Here is a 21408-nt window from a genome sequence, read left to right on the forward strand (position 1 = left end):
AACCCTCATAAGCGACCTAACTCTCTCAACAACAAAGGTGATTATTATGAGTTTCACAGAGCAGTAACTCATATATTTTTTGTCAGCCTTTTTGGACAGAGGCTGCGTGTAAAACAATGGTTTCTGAAGCTGGCACATAAGTGATACAGCTCCTTTCTGACAGGAAGAGGTTTGAAAACCACTTCATTCAACTTCTCAGTGTCAGATGAATTACAGGAATAGGAAAGAACGGATGTCATGGTTGTCTTTTGTACAATTGTGCAGCTTAACAGGGAAACAAAATACAGCTTTTTAAGATTGTTACCTTGATTTGCAGTCATTGTGCATTCCTAGTCTGAGACATCATAGGGTCATGGGGATGAGGAACTGCACAGCCCACCAGCTGGTTTTATTGGATATGTAGTATTTGAACAGACTGGTGTTGTTTTGGGGATAAAGTTTATTTTTGCCACTGACTTTTATCACTGTTCCCTAGTGAAGCACTTGATTGACAGAACTGAACTCATATTTTTGACTTGTTAGCTCTTCTGAAGGGTAATATCAGTTTTTATAATCAGAGGTTGATGAACATTGGTGACCAGATGATACACTGAGGACAATAAAAGCCCAAGATGTTCTGCCAGCCAGGTTTAATTTTTAATTGTTAGTGTTTGGCATATTAAGGAGAGTAATCCTCAGGGAGAAGTGTTCAGAGTGAATGTGCCATGCACATTAAAAGATGATGGCAGTGCTTTGATACAAATCAACTGTAGCTTAGCTAAATATGTTTCGTAGTACTTTATTTACCACTCAAGGACAGAAATGCTGAAGCAGTGTTTCTGTAAAGACAGTCCTGCTATCCCTTTGTAAAAAGTCCTAACACAATGGTAAGTAAATTCACTGCAGGTGGTGTCTATCAGCTGCATATTACTGAACCTGATGATATTAAAGTAGTTAATATTTGCTGAAGATCTGGACTATTGTTTGTCTAAAATATATATAAGAATATGATATCAACCTGTAGGTCAAAAATAGCAATTGTTATCACTAAATAGTTTTACAGTGTACTTGAGGAATGCAGCAGCAGAGGACATACACGTTATTTCAGCAGTAGACGAAATGGAGAGCTGTGTCTTAAATGGCCAGTGTTGGGCAATTTCCAGGGGAATATTAAGAGAAGGAAGCATTAATTTCTCCATGGAAGTAGTCTTCCAGGCCATGACGCTGCTGTGAAGGTAACAAGCCTCAGCACCCATGAAGATCATGGACATGTATGATGAAGCTTGGGTTTTGAGGATCTTAGTTTTGCTTTAGGCACTGCAGTTACACCCAGTTCCACACATCACCCAGTTCCATTTTGGATTGTAACCTTTATGCGTGAGCAAAGGGAAGTATCTCTAGTAGCCTTGTAGAAATCTACAGAGTAGAAATTCCCGCTCTAGCTATTCACAGAGTTTGGTAAGTGTTCATATTTTTGTGGCTTGTATACGCTCTTGCTGCACCTTTTGCTCCCTTTTTGCTCTGTGGAACTACAGTACTTTTGTCTGATTTTTTTCACTGTTCCTTGGGGATCTCCAGGCCAAGGTGTCCACCATCATCTTAATCATTGTTTAAAACTGAAACTTACAGTGAAAATTAGAGTTGATGGCTCAGATTTTATTTGCTGGGAAATAATTTTAAACTGATTTAAGATAATATCCTGTAACTATGTGATCTAAACTAAGCTTTGATTGTACTTTCTGAATGTTTTTTTTACTGGCAAGTTTCATATATGTCTTATTCTTCCATATATTTGGTGCAGTAACATGGGTGCAGAATTTCTGGGTGGCATTAGAAGCCAGCAGGGTTTATGTTGACACTATATGGCACAAAGGTATTACCTTATTTTGCCAACATTTCTTCCTGAATAATAATGCACTCTGTTACCGTAGCACTACCATCAAATTAGTAAGCTTTGCCTTCATAAACATGGGTCTGAATTGCATTCAGCATTTCAGGGAGTTCAGCGGATGGGTGTTAGCTGGAGAAAATTCTCTGTTGCTCTCCCTAGGAATGAGTTGGAAACCAGGCAGGTAGGAAACTCCGTTTTCGTTAAAGAACTTTCATCCTCATCAGTTAGCAGCAAATAATTCAACAGGAAACACTGCCCATATCACAAGTGGAGCTGCTTTAGAGTGATCTGCCAGTGGAGAGGGGGGAAAACTTGCTTTCCATGACTGTTGAAAGAGCTTTTCTTTTTTTTTTTTGACAGTCAAAATCAGCCAGTGATAAAGTTCTAAATCCATCAGTAACACTTCTATAGACCTGGCTCTGCCTGTAGCATCAGTACGCATTTGTCCTAGCAGGTTATCTCACTGACCTCTGAGAAAAGCATGCAGAAAAGGATGCTAAGGATCAGTGAAATAGGACAAAAATCAGGATTTCTCTTTCATGGAATTAGTGGAAATTTCAACACAAATGAGTTATTGGGATATATATTATAAAATATATATTATAAAAATATATTTTATATATTCATTGCTGCTAGAGAATCAGTTTTTAACCTGATTTTTTAATGCAGATTTTATTTAATATTATCTGTTGCCTTACAATAAGATTATTTTGGTCTTGATGAAGGATTTGCCCATTCTGATATAATCTCCATTTTGTGATTCCCTAGATTAATGTGTCTAAACTTTAAAGAATAAGATATTACCAAAACAGTTGATGAAAAAAAACAGTCTCTAACTGATTAATAATGTATTTGTAACCTTTCTTAGTTCTGTGGAATCTGCATTTTATAATGCAAAGTTATGTCAGTTTCTCATCTAAAAAACAAACAACACAAAAAAAATAATAATCCTACTAGCCCATCAAACTGTCAGCAGATTTTTTACTTAGAATTATGTTTAGCCCTTTATACTTCTGCAGTCTCTCCAGTTCTAACATTTCTGTCACTGTCAGATGGACAGATAAATGTAGAAATTGATCATGAGTAAGCTTCCCCGCTCTTACAGTGGGTAATAATGGCCATCCTTAGGTAGCATGAGAATGGGAGAATATAAAACCAGACTAAAGCACTTATGTCTCCCAGGTTCCTTTCTTGTGATTTCCTCATGTATTTATATGGATTTATTTTTTCTGATTTTGAGTGTTTTGTATTTGAAAGATGTGAGGATTGCTTGTATTTCTGTAGAGAAATTGATGCACATACATGAGAGAAATCAAAATCACTGAATGCTGGATCCTGCTTATTACCATTGTAATAGGCATAAATGCAGGTAACAATGTGAAGATTTTGAAGTCTTCAAAATCAACTGTTGCATTGAAATTGTGTAATTTTCTTAACTGAAGCATACAAACCTGACGCCTGTAACGTTAAGCCACCAGTAGAATGCAAGTGTTGATAATAGGATTGGTTTGGTCACAACAAACATCGATTTCTGATTACTACTACTAAGTGCTCATTTAATACAAAAATCACCTGTGCTAGATTCAAATGCTCCCGAGTAGAAACCTCATTATGTTTTCATTTTAACCTTTGGATTTCAAAGTGATCAAAGAACTCTTGGCCTGAAGGCATGAGATATCTCTGATAGTTATTCCTTCAGTGCCCTAGTGAAATGTCAGTTAAAACATAGAAACCAGTGCTTTTCTCTAAAGGACATAATAGGATTTGAAGGGTTTTCTTGAGCAAATGTCAGTTTCAGTTCTAACCATTTTCTCCTTTCTTTCCTTTTCCAGTTTCAATTCACTTTTTGTGTGTGTGTGGTAACTGAGAATATAAACTATTTTTAAGAAGTTACTTTTCATGCTTGCATTAAAAACCCTTAATTTGAATTACCACTCTGGTCGTTGAAATCTGGTACATTTGGTTTCACATACGTTTCAGGAAGCATGTTAGATCAAGTTATGTCCTTTTGTTTGTTGGAACGATCCATAGTATATTTTTCTCCAGTTTTAAACAGTTTTATGGTATATGATCTTTCAAGTTACTTCATACATCCTACTGTTGCTCACACTGTGTTTCCCAGACCAGCTTTCCTCTAATTCTTGACACGTGTACAGGTAAAGGGTAACAAAATGCATAAAGCAACAAAAGCAGGCCAAGGGAGGCATAGGGAGTTGTGGTAGTAGAGCAGAGCCCTGGTGGCATGACTGCTGAGGAGAAGCTTGAGTACATCTTCAGTTCTTTCTAAATAACTGGTAAACCTTACTAAAATACAAATCTTGTACTTTAAAACACTTTTAGACCACTTGCAGGAAGCTGTCCTCTTTGTGTGGGGGCTACTGTGAAGAAGCAGATGGGGGAAGCATCCCAGCCTCTGTGTAAATGGGGGGGGGGGGGGGGGGGGTGACACCTCTGTGTCAGGACAGAGCAGACAGTTGTGTGCAGGATTTCCCTCATGTGTCATCTTGAGCTTTCCTTCCAGAATGGTTGTCCATCTGCAACTAAAGGACTAAGTAAGAGACACGATTTTTCCACTGTTAAACTGTGTTCTTTGTTTCCTGTAAGAACTCCACTATTAGAATTTAATTTCCCAACCGAATCCTGTTTTGAAAACAGTGATCTGACCAAAGGATGAAGTCAAAAGCGAGTAACAGTGCAAGCAGGTATCCTGTGAGGGCCATAACTATTTGTGTGGCTGGAAAACACAGACATGTTACATCTCTACTGGATGTGCCAAATAAATGCTTCATGCAACTAAAGTAGATATGATAATATCCTATAGAAAAAAAAAAGTATTATCTGTAAAATAGGGAATGAAAATAAAACCAAGATCTGAGACCACCGGTGGAAAAAAAAAAAAAAAGAAAGAAAAAAAAAGCCTGGAGTTACAGGCATAGCTGAGCATAAAAGAGCATAAAAAGAGCATAAAAGAGAAGTAAGAGTCTAAGGCTGCAAGGTAATAAAGAAAATTCCATCAATGGAAACAGAAAGGAGTAAGTGAGTCCTTGTACAGACGATAATCAGACATTTGCTTTGGGGCATGTTAGTGTGGACTAAAGGGTAGTGAGAGAGAAGGATGCCCAGTTACTGGAGTTTCTGAGACAGCTCCTCACGCTTAGCCACAATTATATTTAGTCAAATGTAGAGTTTTGAACTAGCATCTTGTATGCCCTGCTTTGCTTTAGATAACCCAAATGTACACAGCTTTGGTTTCACCCAGAGATGTTCTCCAGTCTTTTTAGTGAGAGATACCTGCAGACCCCAAGGCTTAGATGAAACCGGTGTCTGACTCTCTCATCAACACTTCTGAATTTTATCAGCACAGTCTTTAGTATCCCGAGCTAGCAAACACCTGTTCTTTGGGCAGGTAGATGACGTTTTATAGCTGGTGAGATCTGAAGTGTACATCAGGGCTATAACAGATGCATAAAGCCCTCTAGCCTACGTCGCTCGATGCTATCAGATGCTGGAGAGTCCTCAGGACTGCTTTCAGTTCCCCTGTTTGTAATAATACTTCTGCTCTCAGTGCTCAGTCTGAGAGCTTAGCTCTCAAGGAATGATGAGTGGCCAGCACAAGACACAGCTTCTTAAAATGCTTCAGGGGTGGCAGCCAAAAATGTGTGGAATTGGTGTCTAGACAACGCTTGGGCCATCTGGGTGAGTCACGCTTGGCAGCTGAACAGAGACACGGCTGAAACTGCTTTTAAACAGCCTCCCTCTTACTTCTATTCCTTCCTTCCACATTGGGTTTGGATGTGACTTAAACCAAAAATAAATGCTAAGCCATGCTGTACATCGTCACAGGGTATCTTCGTTTCCTACACACACTAATGAATAGTCTGACTTAAAATGGCATGGGGCAATCTGTTCAGGAGCAAGAGAGGGGAAAGCAAAAAGGACTTGGCTCTGTGGAATGACAGCAAAGCAGTGGCTTGACTTGAAACTTTAGGGGTTAAACCTGATTGAGTGGGAAGGTTTTGATGATGAGAAAGATCTTTAAAATTGTTTTATTTCCAGTTATGTACAAAAGTTTTTTTAAGGAGATAATTGCACGTGGAGGGATTTGAATGTTGGTTGCATTAAGCTTGTCCTTTTTGTTTGTCAAAGGCACTACGTCCTGTACAGATGGCCATGCACGTACCGAAGTTCGCTATTCAAGGACACACGAGATCATCCCTGGGGAGAAAAAGAAGAGTTTTATTCATTGTGATTAGTTTATGCTTTATTGAAGTGATATGGTGATGAAAGATGGCAGATGATTATAATCATTTTTTCAAGGAGCTTAACTCTCCAAATATTGCGAAAGGAGAGCATCTTGAGTTATGTGATAGGTGCTTGGTTTAATTATCAGGAAGTGAATATTTCCAGGACTGATAGATCAGGAGGTTCATGCTTTTCCTATATAGGCCTTTTTTACATGGGCCATCACTGTAAAAGCTGGAATATTTCTTTCATGGGCAATTCCCCTGCATATTCTGATTTTGTTGATTTGAAATGTCAATAGAAACAGATGCAGAATGCTAATTTTAATGACCAGTCAGCTTCCAGAGCTCCAGAACATCCAGTTTAATGGTTTATCCAGTCTCGTAACACCTTGTAAAGTTTGTGATCAGTGGAGCTATTTTGTCAGATTGAGAGTAATTGTCCTTATTGTTTTACAGCACCCACTGAAAGTGCGATGCTAACAGATATTTAATTAGAGATTTAACAGATACTTAATTAGAGATAAAAACATTTTCAGATAGTCCAGGGCTTGATCTTTTATAAGCTATTACTGTTGAATATCATAGTGTCTGCTGGAGATTAGCATAAGGGAAACGTGCTGCAAAGTCAGTAAGCTCTTAAAGGAATTTTATCTTGTGGCTTTAAAAGTTCATACTCTTTTTGTGTTCAGCTTGTTATTAATTTAGAATTTCCAGAATTAATCCAGACTTGCAGACGCTTTCATTGAGTTATATACTAAAGAATAAAATAATTCAAATTTTAGAGCTTATATAAAATTATAAAATGGTAATGACTGGTAAATGAGAGAGTAAATACGTGTGAGTGCACTGTTAACAATCCATAGTTGGTAGGAGACCCACCAAAGTCAATTGCTCACCTTGTGGACTGGCCCATCTTTAATGGTAACTGTCCTGTGTTGGTTTGTTACAAAGAACACTTGCAGCCATCTGTACATTCTGTCTTTAGCATCACTTTCCAGTCTTTTTCACAGAACTAACTTTACAAAATTTGCCTTAGTGAACTCTTTATGTTGTAAATCATTCAGATTTCTGTTGAAATCTCTGAATGGAAATGAATGGAGACCATTTATTTAACCTTACTTGCCTCACATTTTATCTACAGTAGCTGTAGAAGTTTTCTGACTTCAGTCAGAAAGTGGCATTGAGTACAAAGGGACTTGATGCATAAGTCTGCCTTTATCTTTTACACTAGTATTCCATCCTACTACATGGGATAAAATCCCAGTCATTTACACAAATGCACATCTGGAATCTTCATGAGTGCAGATGGAAGTGAAATGCTCTTTTTTCCTCACTTTGCTGGGCTCCATCTTTCTGGTTTTGTACCTCAGTTACCCTTTTGCATAGTGGGAGTAAGGATTGCTAGCTTCCTTTTGAATTACTTTCAGAAATATGAGTGAAAACATACAGAAGACGTTACTGTTACTATACTCATGCTATTTCCATGGCTCTATTGCATTACAATTCATCTGCAACCTCTCTGTGCCTGTTGAGAGTTATCTTGGTAGTGCACATGTGCACTCTGCATGGCCTCTTTGTCCAGGATCTCCACATGCACCCTGATCATCTAATGTAAATGCTGGGGATGTTTTCGTGCCATACCCATGCAGTTTCCCCAGAGAAAATGGAAACTTGAGGAATTATGCAGCAATAATATCGTAATTGGAGCTGGATGAATTTGATATTAGTCTTGGACTTTTAGGATAAAAGTTCTGGTTCAAGAGAATGAGCGTGGTTCCTGCCAGCTAAAATCCTTTCTTTATGGTTTATTTGAGAGTGTAATTTATTTGGCAATATAATCTTATATTTGAGTTTTGCTGTAGACATAGGAATGCATCTAAATTAATTTTAAAAAGAAACGAAAGATGATTAATACTTGAGATAATTGAAACTTGCTTCTAAATGGATTTCCCTGGAAAATTTCTCATGAGATTTTTCTAATTACATTGGTGCCAAAATACAGTAAATAAAAAATAAATCCCCATTTTGTTATTTTCAGAAATGACAGGAGAAAAGTGTACTTGATAGTTATATCAGGAGCAATAACCTGATGAGATTTTTCTTTATTTAATAACAAATTACCTAGTGTGTGCACGTTTAATGATAATGATAGCTTCTAGTCTTGCAAGCAAATGTGAGGACCATTACTCTATAGCCAAATAGAGTGGATCTTAGCAGGTAATTTCCTCTTAATTGTAATGGTGAAGAAGAATGTCAGGACGAAAGTTGTATAATCATCTATTATGCTATGATCTTTGAAATTTCTCATGTTTTCAAGAATTTTCACATGTATAATGTGCATGGTCATGTAAAATACTATTAACAACTAACGTGGTTTTCATAAATTACTCCATGAAACATCAGATCACATCTGGTAGACCCAGTTCTGAATTATTAGAGGTGCTAGACTGCCAGTGGCACAGGAGCACTGGACTTGCTAATACACCCTAATACACCCTAATACACTAATACACTGGGCCAGGCTGGATTTCCTTGGAGGGCTCCAAGAGGCAATGGCCTTCATCACTGCTGCAGTTAAAAATACCCGGAGGAGTGGCAAGGCTCCCTAGAAACTCTCTGAAACTCTCTCTGGGTTGCATCCAGCCCTGTCTCACTTTTCTTTACATGCAAAGTGTTATGTGCCCAGGTTTTTGTGGGAAAACAGTCTGAGATGGCCTGGCTGCCTTGCTCTCTGTCTTCCTCTTTTATTACTAGACTAAAGTATTCTTATTGTTTTGACATCAGTGCCACTGATACCTCCAATTAAATTCTTACATGGTACGTATGATTTTTAATGCAAATGAATATTCTTTGTTCAGGTGTCACTTTTCTCATGTTATGGTTTATTTGCATTTGAATGTAGGTATGGTTTATTTGAATAGTCCTACTGCTCATCAGAAGTTGGCAAAATCTGATGCCACACTGTACAGCTCTGTAGCATGCATTAGCATGATGTAAATAGTTATCCCAGTAAAGTTTATAGGTCAGAGCATGTGTTTTGACTGAGCATTTCAGTGCTCTTCTGTTGTATCAACAAGATGTCAGTATTTACTGAGTCTGAAACACTTTGTAAATGTTTCTGTTACAGTTTACAAAAGTAACCTCCGTGTTTCCTTACAGTTAGGAGCTGACATGATACAGTGAATATATTGTCAAGAACAGCAAATCTCTTTTATACCACAGTATTGAATACAGATGAAAATTACCAATTCTCTATTAATGAAACTGTTGGCTTTTGATGTTTTGTCTGTCTAAATGCAATGTAAAGATCAAAACCAAGTCTGAGGTCCAGACTCAGAGGAGTTTATCAGCCGCAGTCATACCAACAGTAGTTTGTTTCGATGTGCTTCTCTGAATCTACTCATTTTTGTGAAGTGTCCCAGGTGTCTACATATCCAGGTAACACAGACGGATAAATAGTTATTCAGAAATCAGTGTGCAAAATAAATACATACACACACACACACACACACACACACAAAACTTTCCTTGCTCTAAACACCTTGTTTGATGCCTTTTCTTCTATTTAGCACGTAGTTTTTACTCTTAGTGGCTTCCAGTGCTTTAGGAAACCGCTACTTTGTCACCTTTTAATCTTTGAAAACACACAAATTACTAGTGAAATAATATCAATACTGGTGAAGGGGCACTTGCTGAGAATGAAAGTAGTCCGTTAAAATTCAGGTGTCTCCCAGCCATCCTCTGTAGCCTGTGGGTGGTGCAGCCCATCTCAGGGGCTTTAGCGAGGCAGATACAACCTCCCAAGAGGTTAGGTGACACCTGTCAGTATCTGCCCCTCTAAAGTTAGATGTGTATGCCAGGCACCATCCTGCTGATACCAGAGACGATCCTCCGGGGGGGTGTGGGAACGTGGTTGTTGCAGCAGAGCCTGGGGTGCTGCGAGGGATCTCTTCTGTGGATCAGCAGCTGGTGATACCATTGTAACAGTGTTATCGTACCTTTTAGCCACAAAAAACTGCACGTGACATAATCTGCCTCTTCTTACTCACCCCACTGAGTCAAAAACAGTGAAAAAAACAACGATGCATACATACAAAGTAGGTCATTAATAAATTCTGATTTACGTTGTTGGAGTGAAGGAGATACGTTTGTATTGAAGATTAATGGGAATGGCTGCAATGGAAAAATTTTCCTGGTATAATTGAAAACATGACTCAGTTTCAGTGCTACAGGAGCGTGAGAGAGGCTGTGGGAGAGATGATCAAGACAGAGGTAATGCGGGCGGCACTGCCAGGGAAGGAGGTGTGCTGGGAACGGAGCATGCAGCCTGAAGGTCAGGAGGTCTCTACAAGGTTTCCAGGCCCCTTGAAGAGAACTGTGGCACGTCGTCCCTTGATCTTGGCTCTGCCCTCCACGCTGACAGGTGTGAGAATCATGGAACGGCTTAGGTTGGAAAGGACCTCAAAGACCATCTGGTTCCTGCCCCCAGCCATGGGCAGGGACACCACCCACTAGATGAGGTTGCCCAGGGCCTCATCTAACCTGGTCCTGAACACCTCCAGGAATGGGGCATCCACAGCTTCCCTGGGCAACCTGTGCCAGTGTGTCACCACCCTCTGAGTAAAGAATTTCCTCCTAACCTAAATCTCCCCTCTTAGTTTAAAGCCATTCCCCCTTGTCCTGTCATTACCTGCCCAAGCAAAAAGTCACTCTCCATCTTTTTTATAAGCCCCCTTCAGGTATTGAGAAGCTGCAGTGAGGATACCCCGGAGCCTTCTCTTCTTCAGCCTGAACACCCCAACTCCCTCAGCCTGCCTTTACAGCAGAGGTGCTCCAGCCCTCTGATCCATCCTTGTGCCTTCCTCTGACCTGCTCAAGAAGGGGAAGAGTGTGACTGTGGAGATCCCAGGGACAAGACTTGTCACCCGTTTTGGTTTTTTAGGGACTTGGTAGGTCACACGGGTCAGCACAGGCTGCCAGAGCTCTCCTGTCTCTCCAATGTGGCAGCCAGCTGCCTCGTAAGCTGTACTTACAGGCATGGTTATTTTGTGTGCTAAAGGTCCTTGGGAGGGTGACAGCTGGAATGACATTGCTGGAAATGTGATGGATGCATTGAGAAACTTCATTTTTCAGAATAAGTGTTACTTATTCAGACATCTAGTGGTAAAATAGTTAAATTGGGTAAATAGCCTCCTATTAGCAAACATTGAATTACTGATCTGAAAAACTCATCTATTATACCCTTCTGGCAATGCATCTTCTGATTCCCTTTTTAATTTTGGTATTCTTGAGTGCATATGGACGCAGACAGTTTGTGAGACATGCACAGATGCACGGGCTGCCTGTGCTTGTTCTTGTCATTAAAAATGGGGATTGAACAGTTTGTTACGAGGCTACTTAAAATCCATTTGCAAAAGAGCTTTTTCTGTTACCAGTGCTAGGCCAAATGCCTTCTCCTTATTTGTTTTCTGAGGTTGTGCTTAGAACTAGCAGCGATGTCTAGTGGTGAGAGGCAGAAGTCCTCTGTTAGAGGTGGCAGGGGCCACAGTGTCCCCTCACTTCACAGACACATTTCCTCATGACCCTTTCAGGTTCTCCTCACGAACTAGGAGGGCATGGAGGGAAAGGTGGTAGTTCCAAAATTGCTTGTGCTGTACTGTTCAGCCACAGAGAGCATGTGTTGGAAGCTGCAGGCCATATAATTGCTGTGCTTTAGCTGTTGGAGGTGAGGATTTGGAAAGGTTCTTCGACACTCAGCTTTGGCGAGTCAAGTCAAACCTACAGATATTGCTGCTTGATGTGGACATGAGACGGTCCGTTCAGGCTGTGGCTGGTTTACCCAAGCAACCCGGCGCTGTTTGCATTTTGTCTCCTCTTAAAAAAAATTTAGTGAATGTCATGTAGGCTGAAGTGTCCTATGTTCACAACTGTAGTCCAATTTTTCAGAAATACAACATGTGAATCTTCCCGACTTCAGTAACAAGACTCCAACTTTCAGGAGAAGCTGAATAGTGTTTACATTTTTAGAATATTCAGAGTTTCCTGAACTAACACAAAAGGAGACTTTTAAATTCAGATGTCAATATACTGTTGAAAAGTATGTTAACCAACCTTAAGTGATGTCCTTCTTCTGTTATTACAAAAATAAACGAATTATCAAACAGACCACCACTTCTGTCTATATGTATATATCTTCTTCAACCTAAAGATTATTTTTTTTATCTGGCTTCTTTCCAAACCTCTGATGATTTTTCTTAGTGGATCTCTCAGATGTTTCTAAGATATTTTGTGGGAGGGATGCTGTACTGGGTCTGGCTGGGATGTTAACTTTCCCTGCAGCAGCCCATGCAGTGCTGTGCTCTGCACTTGTAGCTAGAACAGCAGTGGTATCACACCAGTGTTGTGCCTGCTGCTGAGCAGTGCTGGCACAGCATCAGGACTCTCTCTAACCCTCCTAGGGGGTGGGCAAAAAAGTGAGAAAGAAACATCACCAGGGCAGCTGACCTAAACCAACCAAAGGGATATTCCATACCATATGATGTCACACTCAGCAATAAAAGGTGGAAAAAGGAAGAAGAGGGGAGGGGTGGGCTCTCGTTGCGAAAAACCCTGTCCTCCCAAACATCGGCTATGTGTGTTGAGGCCCTGCTTCAAAGACATGGTCAAGCATCACTCATTTGTGGGAAGCAGAGGGTAATTTCTTTCCTCTGCACTTCCACATAGCCTTTACTTGTTTTTTTTTTTTCCCTTTCCCCCTCCCTTTTCCCGTTTCCCTTTTTTCCCTTTAGTTAAATTGTTTAATTAATAATAATCTTTCTTTAATAATTATTTTTTCCCCCTTTAATTAAATCATCCTTATCTCAACCCGTGAGTTGTTCTTTCCTTTACTTCTTCCCGTCCTCTTCTAAGGAGGGGGAGTGAGAGAGCGGTTGTGGTGTTCAGCTGCCGGGCACAGTAAAACCACCACAGATGCTCAGTATAACTAACCCAGTTCCGAGGAAGGCAAGCTGCAAGTTCTTTCTGACGGTCTGCTGAGCGATGTTGCATTTTAAATCTTTAATAACTTAAAGAGGTGAGTAAAAAGAAAATAATATGAAATTTGCTTTATTTCTGACTTCCAGGGCACACCAGCAAGTCGAGTCCGATACAAAGTAGATGTTGTCCAGTTTCCTTACAGTGCCAGCATTTTTGACGTGGAGGAAACTTCAGGGCGTGTAGTAACCCGGGTAAACCTAAATGAAGAGCCAAGTACGGTGTTTAAGGTAAAACCCATATGTCTGTGTATTATCAATAGAAATGTTACTTGCATGTAGTAGTACTCCTTCTACACGTGTTTCTCTCTTATGCTTTATATTTCATAGAAAGATGTGAAATTCTTATTTTGTTTGTTTCTTCAGTTTCTTAATTTCTTCTTGTTACATGTTTCCTGGCCTTTTTCATTTCAGAAAGATCTTGGATGGATATGATTGCTACTCTTATGATGGGGAAAAAAATGGGAAGCAGCTGAAGGAAACCTGCTTTTGGAAGTTAACATTGCTAATGTTTTTGTTTTCAACAGAGCTGTCAGCATAGCAATTTTAGGGAAAAAAAAAAGTAAGGATGGTAGTATATCTTGTAAAGAAAGTTACTGCACAGTTTGGGTAGTTGGGGACTTGCGTTCACAAGTGCTGTAATGTAAAAACACTAGCTTTAAGGAGACAAAGTACTGTTGTGTTGTTACTGGTACTGAAGAGTCTCAGGTGTAGTTAATCTGGAATAAGTTATGATTTCAATCAAAAGCAAAGAGACAGGTCTGCCTTCATAAATCCATGAATGGAGGAGGTAATTGAAAATTGAAGCTTGTCAGTAAACCAAAAAAAATGTATCTTACAATACATGGAGGTTTATATGTAACTTTCCTACTTCGAAGCTGCCAACTATGTGTCTTCATTCAGGTGTGTTTCATTTCTTCTTGCCTTTCAGTTATTTTTTTCTGAATTGAGGGTCAAAGAGAGGTTTATTTTCATACTTTTCAGTTATAAGGAAGTGAAATTGTCCACCATTTTCCACTTTTTGAGAGTCATGTCAAGCCATATGATGAGCTTGAGTAGCATTGAAATGCTATCTCTCTTTTAGGAACTTGGGGCACTGCTAATTTATTTCCAATTTCTAATTAATGTAGTAAAACTGGGGGGGGGAGAGAATTATTTCTTGATTAACCAGAGTGAAGCTTTTCACAGTAATAACTTTGTGTGGCTGTTTTCTGAGGCTCTGATACATTACATGCTGGTGACAGGCACATGGACATGGCATGTTTCTATATGAAAACTGCTCTATAGTAGGGCAGACCAATGGTAAATTTAGCAGTGCTGCATTTCAGAAAATATGGATGCTTAGGGAAGGAACAGAGAAAAGAAGACATAAACTTCCTCTGCTATGACTTCAGAAATCAGAGATGTGGGGACTTCCTGAGTTGGTGTTTGCATGCAGATCTCCTGAAATAAGGACAAAGGTAGGGAGAGAAAAACCTAGCAAACGGTCCATTAGTCCATCTTCAGTGGGCTGGTCTCTCATCCTTTTGCTTAACTTCATCTGAAAGCTCAAAGCAGGTGAATTTATTTGTCCCAGCAGAGAAGCGTAGATAAATAATTAGACTGAGTAAATAATAATTTGAATAACTAAAGATTAGATATGCAAGAGATTTATAAAGGCTGCCTTTGGTGAAGATCTGGTTTTGTCCATGATTTAGCATCTGGAGTATCTCTTTTCAGAGTTCTTTTGTTGTCAGTTGGGGATAGAACATGTTTCTTTCATAGTTATTTTGATATTGGACCTCAGTTTTAAATATTAACGTCTGTCAGCAGCACAGAGTCTTACCCAGCACTTTTTTCATTTGTTTTTTTTGGGGGAGTTGCAGGTATTTTTCTGATAATAAGCGCTCCAGTGCTTAAATGTAGAGCTGAATTACACCTTTTAAAAAGTTATAAGGGATTCTGGAGTTTTGGGTAAGGACAGTCTTTGATAAGATGCAAAGGGAAGCACATGAAAAATGTAAGTTATATTCTTGAAGCTGCCAGCATTTTTTGGAGATGTATTTGTAGAAGGCTATGGAATTCCAGTTCCATTTTACTATGTTTCTGTAAATTTTCTAGCATATGCTTCAACCTGCAGATGGCTGTCACCCTTTTCCTCTGCTTTGTTCTTATACAATGTATGAGTTGCAGTGAAAGACGTTCTCATCTGACTTGTTAGACCCTGAAAATACAAAAAGCACTATTATAAGTCAACATAATGCTCTCACCTCTACTAAAAATGATTTTCTGTACTACTTACAGCTAGTGGTCATTGCATATGATGATGGAGATCCTGTGAAGTCCAACACCACTACTGTAGAAATTGCTGTACTGCAGCCTTCAGTAATTCCTCGATTTACACAGGATGAATACAGGTAAAGCATTTATTCATTCACTGTTATTTTTTAAGTTGAAATAAATTCCTCTTTGAATGCCAATCTGATGCACGTTGGTTATGAAAAGACAGTGTGGAAGCACTTCCTCTGCAAATACCTCAACTTCTGTTCCTTCCATTGTTCGCTTTGACTCACAGAAGGAAATAAATCACAAAAATAAGGTTTGAACCAGTGCACCAAAAATGTTATGTGCTTAGAGCTGATAACGTATTTAGTGATGTTAACAATTCTTTAGGAAACAGAATTTGATGCTGCTCTAAGGAAAGAGCCAACGCTCGAGCTTCTCAGAAGCACGACTGTGTGAAATTGCTTGCAGGACTTTTTTGCAGCAGTCCAATTTGACAAAGTCAGGATAGCAAAATATTTCAGAGTTGCTTCTTCCTCTTAGCCACATTTTTTTTTGGCAGCCAGCCATTCCCTGATCTTACCAGATAGTGCTGCAATTTTACCATCCTAATAGGTTGTCTCCAACTGAAAAGTTGAGGGCTGTGGGTGAGAACAGTGAGGAGAGATTTGTTATAAATTCTCCTCTTAGAAGCTGTTGAAAATGTCAGTTGTGTGGATAAACAAAAAGTTTTATGCATTGAAGGTATAGCTGGGATCAAAGGGGCTTCAGGTTGTTTTCTTCAGTCAGTTTGAGCATGTTTTGGTCCTGTACACCATTCATGTTGGACAAGAGGGGAATTCAAGCTTTAGGCCTTTGACATTAGAAGTGCAGGTGATTATTACTACTACCCAGTCTTGATTTGATAAAAGTTTACACTGATAATTTAAAATAAATGAACCCTATTTTCTTATAACAAAATAAATAAATAAATAAATAAGGGTGCTCAGGCTGATGAGTTTGTTAAATATTGTTTCAGTGAAAATGTTCATAAACAGTTTCTGAAATTTGTATGATGATATGAAATAATGGGATCAGTGTGCACAGGTTTCATGTATCAAGAAGTTACAACCTTGCTGCACTATGTGCTCTTGCATCAAAAGTAGCATTATAATCAGTATCAGAATATAAATGGATTTTGTGCATCTCATTTCAAAACCGAGTACTGTAGGAAATCAGTGAGCAGAAATAAAACATAGTGTTATTGGCTTCACTAGACCCTAATGAAAGGTTGTGCTCTGCTCTTTTAAGGGATTTAGACTAAAATTCACAATGTGCATTGTTTTTCCTCATGATTAGAGTATTAGAATTGTGAAGAATTCCCATAAAGATAATGGAAGGTAGAGTATTAGAGCTTTGAATAAACTGAAAAATAGCAAAATACTGCCAGTACTGTACTAATTTTGCGTTTAATATTGAAACAGAGGTATGAAATCTGAAAGAATAGTGCAAAATGATAAACTTAGTATCTAATGATAGCACAAAAGATAATTCTTTGCTGAAGGATTTTTGAGAGTATATTCCTGCCACTTCCTGTATTATTTTATTGAATATCTTCAAATGTATGAAGTGTAGTTAGGTAATGTAACAAAAGGTAGACCTTTAAATAAAAATGTTTCCACTTCTTTCTGTAATTTTAGATACCATGTGAGTGCCTGCATTTCTGCCATCTGAACAGTATTTAAAGCTTTTCTGTAATAGTTAGCTTTCTGTGTTACTGTGTTCATGAAAAATACAAACAGGTCCTATGTGTGTAGCTGTGAAAAAAAAATGCTCTGGGATAAAGATTTGAGTCAGTTGTAGATACTAAAAATCCAAAAACTGCAAAAACTTCAAGTGTCTCACAATATCGATAGCTGTTAATGTGCAACAGGCTCAGCATCTTTCTACAGTAAGTGCATTACTGCTCGCTGCTTTAACAGAAACCTGTGTTGAAGGCAGTTGGATGGCAGGAAAAGTAGCAATAGGCTTCATCATGTTTTTCTGAACGCTGAGTAGTCCAGAACTCAGTTTTGGTTATTGGCTTGCTTTCTGTCAGAAGAGGCAGTGGGGTACAGAAACAATCACGTCCCTGTCCCAGTCTCAGCAGCCAGCACATAGCAGGTGGCTGCGTGGAGTGACAGAGCACTGTCCTGTCCCAGCCGTGCTGCTGGGAGCTGCTTCTGCCCCGACCCTTCCCTCTCCCTGCCTGGAAGCAGCATCTGGGATTGTCGTAAGCCGCAGAAACCTGTGCAGGCAGGGCATTCCGAAGGAGTGCCCAAAAATCTGGCTAAATGGATCCGGCAACGGGCAGAACCTCATCCATAGGATAACTTTTGTTGGGTGATGTTTGCCACGCATAGGCTGTAACAATGGTGTCAGCATCAGGAAAGCATTGTAAATCTTTAAAGGAGACTCTCCTATGATATTTCTTGTAGTGTGTTGCTTGTGAAGTAAAATCATATTTATAAAAGAAGGCAAGTAGGAGAAAATATCTGGAACTGATAACCAGCATTGTGCTAATGATAGATATTAACCATGAGGAGAGGGAAGGTGGAAAAGGTGGAAAGCTGCAGGGTACAGTATGATGTCCTGTTACCCAATTCAGGAAGTATGGAGCAAGTTAATGAGGAGAGGGAGAAAAGGAAGAAACCTTTTCATTTAGGATTGAGAAAGCTAGTTCAGTAGTTGTGTTTAACAAAAGGGCATGAAATATGATGCAGAGGCCTTTCCAAGACATTCCAGGTTTTGGGTAAACTACAAAAGCTAATTCACACAGCCTCACAATCCAGCCTGCAGCAGCTAAAGAGACTCTTCACTACTAGGTGCACACTTAGTAATGCGATTTGTTGACTTTTATAACTTTCTTTTATAACTTTCTCAAATGACCTTCACCCTTAAGGAGCTTGTTCTTGAATATTACCTAGTGGTAAATGTTACCTGGAGCAGTGTGGCGTGCTCTAGGATGTCCATTGATTTGGGGAGGCTACAAAGTAGCTGCAGTGTTAGACCAGTGGGGCAGAGTCCAGCATGTGAGCACAGCCCTAGGAATACTCAGAGCATGGCATGGTCCCTCTGCAGTGTAGAAGAGTTACCTTGCAGCTCACACTGTAACCAGCAAAGTGGCTTTGTTTGCACAATTGTGGGGAGAGACCCTGAACTGCAGGAGTGCAGGCAGAGTTTACATTGCCTTCAGCAGAGGAATCGAGCACGCATTTCCCAAAGCTACCTTGAGCTTCGGTGGTATCCTAGGAGATGGGACCTTTATTTCCCTACAATGAAGGAAACCTGAAGAAAAGTTGTTCATATCCCCAAAATACCGTTAGATGACAACCGAATAACCCCTTATCTTCTCCTCACGAATTCATAGGATTAGCTGAATAGCCTGGTTTCTGTTTCCAAAGAAATAGTCTTACTCCATTCTTGGTAATTTTTTTGAGATGCACACCATTGTAAAAGCCTCTCAAAGTCTTTTGAGGGTGGCAAAAGCACTTACTCATTTTCTTCAGTGTGAGAAATTGAATGAAAGCAACCCCAAAACTGTCTGATTCAGTTCTGAGATTCTCTGACATTTTGGAGCAGGACAGGTTTCAGTTCCTAAGGTTTTCAGGGACTGTCAGACTGTAAACTGCATTTCTCTTTGGTTTCCAGACAGTGATGCAAGCTGAAACTGGCAGGTTTCAAAAAGCCTTATTTTTTAGTTGACTTACTATATCTTTAGGGTAAATGTCAGCTCAGAGTAATGGTGCTTGTCTGCAAAATAATTAACTTTTGGATGTGGATACTAGAATTTTGAAGGGATTGAAAACTAGTGGTTTTGCAGTGGATTAGTATTGATCTTTGCTTGCGTAATTGCCATAATCTGGATGATACCAACACATTTTTTTCTAGCTCTTTTACAAACTTCATTTCTGTGTATTTAGAAAAAGGTTACAGTTGAACAGTTTTACAGAATAAAGCTGCCTGTGCAGTTGCAGGATGTATTACAAGTCAGAAATAAATGCAGAGAAGTAGGAGAAGAGGGGACCAGATGGTACGATCACAAAGGCATAGCCGCATTGGGCAGATAGGGAGATGGAAGTGCAGCCGTGCCTTGAGCTGTTGCTCTGGCAGCCCTACAGCAGCACATTAGGGTTTCTGCCTCGAGCCCTGTTCATCCTAAAGAAGGGTTTGATTGATTGTTTTCCATGTCTTAAAGCGACTTCCACGGGAGGCAGCGGCCAAGTAATAGGTTTGCCTTTTATCCACTGGCTTTTCCACTGCATTTTTCCGTAACTTGGAGCAAATTAACTAGCCTCCTTTTTTCCCATCTACCTTTTTTCTTTGGATTGTAAATTGTACTGGAGACTTCCAGGTGTTGTTGTGCAACGCATATAAAACAACAGCAAAGAGAAGTCAAGATCTTGGAGAATCCAAAAATAAAATTTTGGCCTACTGCTCGCTGCACGTGGCTGTCCTTTGCAGGCATCACTGCACCACAACTCCCACAGCTCCCTCCACTGCATCCGTAGGCGTCAGCCTGTCTTTGTGGTACCTCGGCTGGTACTGCAGGCTGTACTCCTGGCTGGGGTGTTTGTGCTGAAGCTGCAGGGTTTAACGGCATTAGGAATGTGGATCCTCCTGTACTCAGATCCTTGTCTGACCTTGTCTTGGTTATTATGACTTGGAGAGAGCTGATGGCAGCACTTGCCTGCAAAGTGAAGTGTTTTGAAAACCAAGCATTGTTTGCTAGTTCAGCAAAAACACCAAGGATGGAGAGGCAAAAATGAAAAAGCATCGAAGGCATACAACATGCAGACATTTATTTGCGTGTGGATAGATCACCTCTGAGCCCACTTGACCTCTTGCTGCTGGGCAAGGACACTGTGCTGCTGATGCTCATGTTGCCGCGCCTCCCCCCAGGCAGCTGGCAGTCAGATTCAGCTGGTTCTCTGGAGCGCTGAGAGCAGAGGGAGGCACAGCTGCCAGAGTCCGTGTGCGGGATGCTGGGCAGCAGTGTGGGGACACGGCCTGACTTGCCACTCACTCTGCCTCTCGCAGCCAGAGTGAGCCAGGGCCTGGGGGAGTCGGGCATGGCGAAGGGATGAAGGAGGGGATGCCAGCACATGAGGCTTTCTGCAGCGCTGCCCGAAACGGCTGTGGCCGTTTGCAGTCTCTTACAGTTTTTAATGCTGACTTTGATATCATTCTGCTTAGTGCTGGTGAAACAGCCATGTCTTGGGTAATAAATCACGTACCTGGGAAAATGACTTGAGCTGTTTTGAGCTCTCCTTTTCCAAGCTATTATTTCTCTTGTCCTGACAGTTCCATCGCAGATCACCTCTTGACTGAACCCTAAAACAGGTAATTGATCCAGAAGTTTCCATTTCTTCCAAACAGGTAATGGCAGCACTTTGATTTCTTAATTAACAGATCATAATTAGTAGCACCATGGAACAGTGAAGACCAGATGTGAAGTGAACCTCAGATGAATACAAAGATTTTTTTTTTTGCAAGCCTGTCCTCTTATGAGTACATTCTCATTTAAAAGAAAAAAAAGGGTTCAAAGGGACTTTGTATCTTTTTGTTTTGTTAATTAATAAATACCACATCCTCTTTGCGACTAGAAGGTCATTGCTAATAGTGATGTGCTGCTGTAGCAGGAAATGAAATTTTAACCAAAAACAGTGTCATGGTTCCTAATTACTGCCTGTGGGCACGTTAAACAGGTGTTCAGCCATTTCGATAGCAGAAAAGGGAAAATACTGGAAACCTTTAGTTCCTGTTAGTGCTGTGTTATCAGTCCCCGTCCTGTTTGAAAATATGCACCCACTTATACAGTAATCTGAAGTTTGGTTCCAATTTATGAGGAAATCTGTGAAGTTGAAAAATTGAGGGTGTTACTAGATATAAATGTAGTGTGGCATTGTAGTTCTGTACTAGGTGCAACACTCTACTGGGAAAACATATTCTGTGTAAAAGAGAGCTTATGTGACATGTGGAC

General features: G+C 40.0%; 1 protein-coding gene across 30 annotated transcripts in view; it reads left to right on the forward strand.

The window, feature by feature from the left end:
* PCDH15 (protocadherin related 15) overlaps positions 1 to 21408 on the forward strand; it is a 535558-nt gene that overhangs the window by 430255 nt on the left and 83895 nt on the right. For 27 of the 30 annotated variants that reach the window (XM_083844291.1, XM_083844317.1, XM_083844318.1 and 24 more), the window contains 2 exons: positions 13236 to 13376; positions 15429 to 15541. In XM_083844291.1, coding sequence (XP_083700417.1) covers positions 13236 to 13376; positions 15429 to 15541 — 254 coding nt within the window. The other 3 variants (XM_083844310.1, XM_083844311.1, XM_083844312.1) reach the window with 3 other exon arrangements.

The sequence above is a fragment of the Anser anser genome (genome assembly GCF_964211835.1).
Source record: "Anser anser genome assembly, chromosome: 7".
NCBI lineage: Eukaryota > Metazoa > Chordata > Aves > Anseriformes > Anatidae > Anser > Anser anser.